General features: G+C 55.9%; 1 protein-coding gene across 1 annotated transcript in view; it reads left to right on the top strand.

Annotated features, from left to right (window-relative positions):
- Positions 1 to 10,000, top strand: part of plcb3 (phospholipase C, beta 3 (phosphatidylinositol-specific)) — a 120,089-nt gene that overhangs the window by 59,849 nt on the left and 50,240 nt on the right. Inside the window, exons 7-10 of the mRNA XM_072453421.1 lie at positions 843 to 915; positions 5,273 to 5,373; positions 5,813 to 5,979; positions 9,661 to 9,807. Coding sequence (XP_072309522.1) covers positions 843 to 915; positions 5,273 to 5,373; positions 5,813 to 5,979; positions 9,661 to 9,807 — 488 coding nt within the window. The remainder of the gene's footprint in view (positions 1 to 842; positions 916 to 5,272; positions 5,374 to 5,812; positions 5,980 to 9,660; positions 9,808 to 10,000) is intronic.

The raw sequence follows: 10,000 nt of genomic DNA, 5'->3' as shown, positions 1-10,000 counted from the left end.
GAGGGCTCAGATTCAATCTTCCTGTTATTTATAATGGTATACTGAACCCTTGGAAAGGTAGAGGACCAGGACCAGGACATTTAGATGCTAATCAGGTCCTCAGGGTGGTTGAGCCAGGGTCTCACAAAGACAAAGAGGTTTCTAATAGCCCATTAAGATTCTGAATAGGCTCGGTAGATACAAGGGGGGAGTTTCTGTTGAAACAAACAACTCTTTCTACTTCAGGAAGGCTCCGCCCAATGGGCGGGTCTTACCACAGAACAGTATTAATATCGGAGTTCTCGATCTAAATTCTGTTATTTGACAATGACTCTTGGATGAGAGTCGAAACGTCTATTTTTTCTAACTGAGTCCAGATGAAACAACTGAAGCTTTTTCTACTATCACTATATGTGTGTATCATATCACTATATGTGTGTATCATATCACTATATGTGTGTATCATATCACTATATGTGTGTATTATATCACTATATGTGTGTATCATATCACTATATGTGTGTATCATATCACTATATGTGTGTATCATATCACTATATGTGTGTATCATATCACTATATGTGTGTATTATATCACTATATGTGTGTATCATATCACTATATGTGTGTATTATATCACTATATGTGTATAACACTGGCACTATTACTTCATGAATGAATCATTGGAATGCTGCTGCGTCACAGTTATGAACCAATTCATGTTCCAGACGTCAAACAGGAACGCTCTTCAGACTTTAAACTAGAATGATCTGCTTTGATCCATGTTTAGTCTTGTGTAGTTTTGGTTTAGTCCTGGTCTTGTACTAGTTTCTTTGATGTGGTGTTTGTCTCTGCTCGTTGCAGTGTTCTGAAGCTCTTCTCGGATAAGAAGCGTGTGGAGACGGCGCTGGAGCAGTGCAGCCTCGTCAATAACAAGGTCATTATCATCTCAATCAAAACCAGGGAAATGTCAGAAATCTATTTATGCCACTGATTGTTTTATAGAACCAGTTCTAGAAATCCCTCTTCCTCTGCATCCATCCCTCTTCCTCTGCATCATCCCTCTTCCTCTGCATCCATCCCTCTTCCTCTGCATCCATCCCTCTTCCTCTGCATCATCCCCCTTCCTCTGCATCCATCCCTCTTCCTCTGCATCATCCCTCTTCCTCTGCATCCATCCCTCTTCCTCTGCATCCATCCCTCTTCCTCTGCATCCATCCCTCTTCCTCTGCATCCATCCCTCTTCCTCTGCATCATCCCTCTTCCTCTGCATCCATCCCTCTTCCTCTGCATCATCCCTCTTCCTCTGCATCCATCCCTCTTCCTCTGCATCCATCCCTCTTCCTCTGCATCCATCCCTCTTCCTCTGCATCATCCCTCTTCCTCTGCATCCATCCCTCTTCCTCTGCATCCATCCCTCTTCATCATCCCTCTTCCTCTGCATCCATCCCTCTTCCTCTGCATCCATCCCTCTTCCTCTGCATCCATCCCTCTTCCTCTGCATCCATCCCCCTTCCTCTGCATCCATCCCTCTTCCTCTGCATCCATCTCTCTTCCTCTGCATCCATCCCTCTTCCTCTGCATCATCCCTCTTCCTCTGCATCCATCCCCCTTCCTCTGCATCCATCCCTCTTCATCATCCCTCTTCCTCTGCATCCATCCCTCTTCATCATCCCTCTTCCTCTGCATCCATCCCTCTTCATCATCCCTCTTCCTCTGCATCATCCCTCTTCCTCTGCATCCATCCCCCTTCCTCTGCATCCATCCCTCTTCCTCTGCATCCATCCCTCTTCCTCTGCATCCATCCCTCTTCATCAGCATCTATCCATCTTCCTCTGCATCCATCCCTCTTCCTCTGCATCCATCCCTCTTCCTCTGCTTCATCCCTCTTCCTCTGCATCATCCCTCTTCCTCCATCCCTCTTCCTCCGTCCCCCTTCCTCTGCATCATCCCTCTTCCTCTGCATCATCCCTCTTCCTCTGCATCCATCCCTCTTCCTCCATCCCTCTTCCTCTGCATCATCCCTCTTCCTCTGCATCCATCCCTCTTCCTCTGCATCATCCCTCTTCCTCTGCATCCATCCCTCTTCCTCTGCATCCATCCCCCTTCCTCTGCATGCATCCATCCCTCTTCCTCTGCATCATCCCTCTTCCTCTGCATCCATCCCCCTTCCTCTGCATCCATCCCTCTTCATCATCCCTCTTCCTCTACATCATCCCCCTTCCTCTGCATCCATCCCTCTTCATCAACCCTCTTCCTCTGCATCCATCCCTCTTCCTCTGCATCCATCCCTCTTCCTCTGCATCCATCCCTCTTCCTCTGCATCATCCCTCTTCCTCTGCATCCATCCCCCTTCCTCTGCATCCATCCCACTTCCTCTGCATCCATCCCTCTTCCTCTGCATCCATCCCTCTTCCTCTGCATCATCCCTCTTCCTCTGCATCCATCCCCCTTCCTCTGCATCCATCCCTCTTCATCATCCCTCTTCCTCTGCATCATCCCTCTTCCTCTGCATCCATCCCTCTTCATCATCCCTCTTCCTCTGCATCATCCCTCTTCCTCTGCATCCATCCCCCTTCCTCTGCATCCATCCCTCTTCCTCTGCATCCATCCCTCTTCATCAGCATCTATCCCTCTTCCTCTGCATCCATCCCTCTTCCTCTGCATCCATCCCTCTTCCTCTACATCAGTCCCTTTTCATCTGCCTCCGTCCCTCTTCCTCTGCATCATCCCTCTTCCTCTGCATCATCCCTCTTCCTCTGCATCCATCCCTCTTCCTCTGCATCCATCCCTCTTCATCAGCATCTATCCCTCTTCCTCTGCATCCATCCCTCTTCCTCTGCATCCATCCCTCTTCCTCTACATCAGTCCCTTTTCATCTGCCTCCGTCCCTCTTCCTCTGCATCCATCCCTCTTCATCAGCATCCATCCCTCTTCCTCTGCATCCATCCCTCTTCCTCTACATCAGTCCCTTTTCATCTGCCTCCGTCCCTCTTCCTCTGCATCCATCCCTCTTCATCAGCATCTATCCCTCTTCCTCTGCATCCATCCCTCTTCCTCTGCATCCATCCCTCTTCCTCTACATCAGTCCCTTTTCATCTGCCTCCGTCCCTCTTCCTCTGCATCATCCCTCTTCCTCTGCATCATCCCTCTTCCTCTGCATCATCCCTCTTCCTCTGCATCCATCCCTCTTCCTCTGCATCTATCCCTCTTCCTCTGCATCCATCCCTCTTCCTCTACATCAGTCCCTTTTCATCTGCCTCCGTCCCTCTTCCTCTGCATCATCACTCTTCCTCTGCATCATCCCTCTTCCTCTGCATCCATCCCTCTTCCTCTGCATCCATCCCTCTTCATCAGCATCTATCCCTCTTCCTCTGCATCCATCCCTCTTCCTCTGCATCCATCCCTCTTCCTCTACATCAGTCCCTTTTCATCTGCCTCCGTCCCTCTTCCTCTGCATCATCCCTCTTCCTCTGCATCATCCCTCTTCCTCTGCATCCATCCCTCTTCCTCTGCATCCATCCCTCTTCATCAGCATCTATCCCTCTTCCTCTGCATCCATCCCTCTTCCTCTGCATCCATCCCTCTTCCTCTACATCAGTCCCTTTTCATCTGCCTCCGTCCCTCTTCCTCTGCATCCATCCCTCTTCATCAGCATCCATCCCTCTTCCTCTGCATCCATCCCTCTTCCTCTACATCAGTCCCTTTTCATCTGCCTCCGTCCCTCTTCCTCTGCATCCATCCCTCTTCATCAGCATCTATCCCTCTTCCTCTGCATCCATCCCTCTTCCTCTGCATCCATCCCTCTTCCTCTACATCAGTCCCTTTTCATCTGCCTCCGTCCCTCTTCCTCTGCATCATCCCTCTTCCTCTGCATCATCCCTCTTCCTCTGCATCATCCCTCTTCCTCTGCATCCATCCCTCTTCCTCTGCATCCATCCCTCTTCCTCTACATCAGTCCCTTTTCATCTGCCTCCGTCCCTCTTCCTCTGCATCATCACTCTTCCTCTGCATCATCCCTCTTCCTCTGCATCCATCCCTCTTCCTCTGCATCCATCCCTCTTCATCAGCATCTATCCCTCTTCCTCTGCATCCATCCCTCTTCCTCTGCATCCATCCCTCTTCCTCTACATCAGTCCCTTTTCATCTGCCTCCGTCCCTCTTCCTCTGCATCCATCCCTCTTCATCAGCATCTATCCCTCTTCCTCTGCATCCATCCCTCTTCCTCTGCATCCATCCCTCTTCCTCTACATCAGTCCCTTTTCATCTGCCTCCGTCCCTCTTCCTCTGCATCATCCCTCTTCCTCTGCATCATCCCTCTTCCTCTGCATCCATCCCTCTTCCTCTGCATCCATCCCTCTTCATCAGCATCTATCCCTCTTCCTCTGCATCCATCCCTCTTCCTCTGCATCCATCCCTCTTCCTCTACATCAGTCCCTTTTCATCTGCCTCCGTCCCTCTTCCTCTGCATCATCCCTCTTCCTCTGCATCATCCCTCTTCCTCTGCATCATCCCTCTTCCTCTGCATCCATCCCTCTTCCTCTGCATCCATCCCTCTTCATCAGCATCTATCCCTCTTCCTCTGCATCCATCCCTCTTCCTCTGCATCCATCCCTCTTCCTCTACATCAGTCCCTTTTCATCTGCCTCCGTCCCTCTTCCTCTGCATCATCCCTCTTCCTCTGCATCATCCCTCTTCCTCTGCATCCATCCCTCTTCCTCTGCTTTTTCACATGTGGAGAGATCATTGGATTAGATCCAGTGTCTCCATGTTTGACCCTGAGGAGGAGAAGATGAGTGAACTTGTTCCTCTTCTGCCCCCTGCTGCTCATGGAGGGACACAGCATTCTGTAGATTGTCTTCAGAAAACGATGAGTAGACTTTAAAGTCCCGGTGAGGTTGATCAAGGATGAAAACTCTGTTATGATCTGAGTGATCTGCTGTTTTGGTCATTTGACAACATGCTTTTCTGTTTTATGAAGCTAAACGCTCAAGCACAGGCATTTCCCCACCCACTCCTCCTACTGGTCAACCTCTATAATCTACTGAGTGACAGGTGGAATTAACCAATTACAGTGAAGTGTGAACCCTCAGAAGAAGATGGATTTAAAGGCTAGCTGCTCATACTCTGTAGGATGTCCAGTCAAACAAACCCTAATCTACACTATGTATAAAGATCAGGACGCAGAATTAGACCAGAATGCTATTTTGCGTCACTCGATACAATGAATGAAAATGTTTCTGTTTTCTGGACACAAGACGGTTTGATTTGGACGTTGTGTTGTCTTTGGACAGTCAGAAGGGATCAAGCCGGATGACTTCACCTGGGAGGCCTTCCAGAAGTTTCTGGACAGCTTGTGTTTACGACCAGAGATCCAGAGTATATTTGAAGAATGGTAAGATTAAAGATAGAATATTATGTGATGGATGCTGAGGTGTAGAAATCATCTCTATACAAAGTGAATATAAATGAAGAAGTCCTGCTGACCACTCCCACAGTCCTGCTGACCACTCCCACAGTCCTGCTGACCACTCCCACAGTCCTGCTGACCAGTGCCCCTTTGCCCTTTGACCCCTCCGAGCTACATCATCGACTACTTCTCAGACATGTTTTTATTTTTAGATCATGAAAGTACAAACAAATAAAACCTCAAACTAAATATGAATCATTTTAGTATAAACTACACTGCAAAATAACCCTTGGCCCAGGGTCTGCTTCAGATCTGAAACACGCCTCTCATAAGGGACATAAGGGACATAATTCTCATAAATGACATAGATTACATTCATGAGAACTATGTCATTTATGACATAACTGCACATTGTTGTGGTCAGTGGGTCGAGAAGGAAGCCGTTCATCTCTCTGGACCAGTTCATGGACTTCATAAACCAGAGGCAGAGGGACTCCAGGCTGAACGAGGTCCTGTATCCTCCACTGAAGAGAGAGCAGGTCCGGCAGATCATGGAGCGCTACGAGACCAACAGCAGCCAGCTGGACAGAGGTGACCGCTGCCATGACCGCTGACCGCTGCCATGACCACTGACCGCTGCCATGACCACTGCCGTGACCACTGCCTTGACCGCTGCCATGACCACTGCCATGACCGCTGCCGTGACCGCTGCCGTGACCACTGCCGTGACCGCTGCCATGACCACTGACCGCTGCCATGACCGCTGCTGTGACCGCTGCCGTGACCGCTGCCGTGACCGCTGCCGTGACCACTGCCGTGACCGCTGCCATGACCACTGCCATGACCGCTGCCGTGACCACTGCCGTGACCGCTGCCATGACCACTGCCATGACCGCTGACCACTGCCATGACCACTGCCATGACCACTGCCATGACCGCTGCCGTGACCGCTGCCGTGACCACTGCCGTGACCGCTGCCATGACCACTGACCGCTGCCATGACCACTGCCGTGACCGCTGCCGTGACCGCTGCCGTGACCGCTGCCGTGACCACTGCCGTGACCGCTGCCATGACCACTGCCATGACCGCTGCCGTGACCACTGCCGTGACCGCTGCCATGACCACTGCCATGACCGCTGACCACTGCCATGACCACTGCCATGACCACTGCCGTGACCACTGCCGTGACCACTGCCGTGACCACTGCCGTGACCGCTGACCACTGCCATGACCACTGCCGTGACCGCTGACCGTGACCGCTGCCATGACCGCTGCCATGACCGCTGACCGCTGCCGTGACCGCTGCCATGACCGCTGCCATGACCACTGCCATGACCACTGCCATGACCGCTGACCGCTGCCATGACCGCTGCCATGACCGCTGCCATGACCGCTGCCGTGACCGCTGACGTGACTGCTGACCGCGACCGCTGCCATGACCGCTGCCATGACCACTGCCATGACCGCTGACCGCTGCCGTGACCGCTGCCGTGACCGCTGCCATGACCGCTGCCGTGACCGCTGCCGTGACCGCTGCCGTGACCGCTGCCTTGACCACTGCCGTGACCGCTGCCGTGACCGCTGCCGTGACCGCTGCCGTGACCGCTGCCGTGACCGCTGCCATGACCACTGCCGTGACCGCTGCCATGACCACTGACCGCTGCCATGACCGCTGCCATGACCGCTGACCGCTGCCGTGACCGCTGCCATGACCGCTGCCGTGACCGCTGCCGTGACCGCTGCCGTGACCGCTGCCGTGACCGCTGCCGTGACCGCTGCCGTGACCGCTGCCTTGACCGCTGCCATGACCGCTGCCGTGACCGCTGCCGTGACCGCTGCCGTGACCGCTGCCATGACCGCTGCCGTGACCGCTGCCATGACCGCTGCCATGACCGCTGCCGTGACCGCTGCCGTGACCGCTGCCGTGACCGCTGCCATGACCGCTGCCGTGACCGCTGCCATGACCACTGCCATGACCGCTGCCGTGACCGCTGCCGTGACCGCTGCCGTGACCGCTGCCATGACCACTGCCGTGACCGCTGCCTTGACCACTGCCGTGACCGCTGCCATGACCGCTGCGTGACCGCTGCCGTGACCGCTGCCATGACCACTGACCGCTGCCATGACCGCTGCCATGACCGCTGACCGCTGCCGTGACCGCTGCCATGACCGCTGCCGTGACCGCTGCCATGACCGCTGCCGTGACCGCTGCCGTGACCGCTGCCGTGACCACTGCCGTGACCGCTGCCTTGACCACTGCCGTGACCGCTGCCGTGACCGCTGCCATGACCGCTGCCGTGACCGCTGCCATGACCACTGCCGTGACCACTGCCGTGACCGCTGCCGTGACCGCTGCCGTGACCGCTGCCATGACCGCTGCCGTGACCGCTGCCATGACCACTGCCGTGACCGCTGCCGTGACCGCTGCCATGACCACTGACCGCTGCCATGACCGCTGCCATGACCACTGCCGTGACCGCTGCCGTGACCGCTGCCGTGACCTCTGCCATGACCACTGCCATGACCGCTGACCGCTGCCATGACCACTGCCGTGACCGCTGACCGCGACCGCTGCCATGACCGCTGCCGTGACCGCTGACCGCTGCCATGACCGCTGCCATGACCACTGCCGTGACCGCTGCCATGACCGCTGACCGCTGCCGTGACCGCTGCCATGACCGCTGCCATGACCGCTGCCGTGACCGCTGCCGTGACCGCTGCCATGACCGCTGACCGCTGCCATGACCGCTGCCATGACCGCTGCCGTGACCGCTGCCGTGACCGCTGCCATGACCACTGACCGCTGCCATGACCGCTGCCATGACCGCTGACCGCTGCCGTGACCGCTGCCATGACCGCTGCCGTGACCGCTGCCATGACCGCTGCCGTGACCGCTGCCGTGACCGCTGCCGTGACCACTGCCGTGACCGCTGCCTTGACCGCTGCCGTGACCGCTGCCATGACCGCTGCCGTGACCGCTGCCATGACCACTGCCGTGACCACTGCCGTGACCGCTGCCGTGACCGCTGCCGTGACCGCTGCCATGACCGCTGCCGTGACCGCTGCCATGACCACTGCCGTGACCGCTGCCATGACCGCTGCCGTGACCGCTGCCATGACCACTGACCGCTGCCATGACCGCTGCCATGACCACTGCCGTGACCGCTGCCGTGACCGCTGCCGTGACCTCTGCCATGACCACTGCCATGACCGCTGACCGCTGCCATGACCACTGCCGTGACCGCTGACCGCGACCGCTGCCATGACCGCTGCCATGACCACTGCCGTGACCGCTGCCATGACCGCTGCCATGACCGCTGACCGCTGCCGTGACCGCTGCCATGACCGCTGCCGTGACCGCTGCCGTGACCGCTGCCGTGACCGCTGCCATGACCGCTGACCGCTGCCATGACCGCTGCCATGACCGCTGCCGTGACCACTGCCGTGACCACTGCCGTGACCACTGCCATGACCGCTGCAGTGACCGCTGCCGTGACCGCTGCCATGATCGCTGCCGTGACCGCTGCCATGACCACTGCCGTGACCGCTGCCATGACCGCTGCCATGACCACTGCCGTGACCGCTGCCATGACCGCTGCCATGACCGCTGACCGCTGCCGTGACCGCTGCCATGACCGCTGCCATGACCGCTGCCGTGACCGCTGCCGTGACCGCTGCCATGACCGCTGACCGCTGCCATGACCGCTGCCATGACCGCTGCCGTGACCACTGCCGTGACCACTGCCGTGACCACTGCCGTGACCGCTGCAGTGACCGCTGCCGTGACCGCTGACCGCGACCGCTGCCATGACCGCTGCCGTGACCGCTGCCGTGACCGCTGCTATGACCACTGCCATGACCGCTGCAGTGACCGCTGCATCATTCAGACCGCTTTCTGCGCAGAGCTGACTCGTACTGCTGCACTTATGTTTCACATTTGTGGGATCAAAGCAGAAAGGAACGCTCTTCTCATATTCTCCAGTTATGTTTATGTGGCCCAATGAGCGGTCAGGGGGCGGAGCAAGTTTAAAAGTAGGTTGGACTCGAAAAGTGGAGGAAGGAGACGAGCGCGAAGGGAACAGGACAGAAGCAAGAGGCGAGACATAGGCGGGGCTGAGGCGATACAGAGGCGGGGCTGAGGCGATACAGAGGCGGGGCTGAGGCGATACAGAGGCGGGGAGGGGGAGGAGCACGTGCAGGGGGAGGAGCACGGGCAGGGGGAGGAGCACGTGCAGGGGGAGGAGCAGAGGAGTGACGTTCCTTCTGTGCAGACCAGATCAGTCTTCAGGCCTTCATCCGGTACCTGGGAGGAGAAGAGAACGGTGCTGTTCCTCAAGAACGTCTGGACGTCATCGACGACATGAACCAACCTCTGTCCCACTATTTCATCAACTCCTCCCACAACACCTACCTCACAGGTACACACACACACACACACACACACACACACACACACACACACACACACACCACACACACACACACGCACACACACAACACGCACACGCAACACAAACGCAAACACAAACGCACACACACACACAACGCGCAACACACAACACTCCTACTCTGCTCCTCACAGCTCACTCTTCACATGTCATGGTTTAGCTC

This window comes from Eucyclogobius newberryi, unplaced genomic scaffold (genome assembly GCF_026437365.1).
Source record: "Eucyclogobius newberryi isolate DKJ021-1_F unplaced genomic scaffold, fEucNew1.0.hap1 SCAF_2, whole genome shotgun sequence".
Lineage (NCBI taxonomy): Eukaryota > Metazoa > Chordata > Actinopteri > Gobiiformes > Gobiidae > Eucyclogobius > Eucyclogobius newberryi.
The sequence above is the reverse complement of the archived record's forward strand: the minus strand, read 5'-3'. Positions and strand labels throughout refer to the sequence as shown.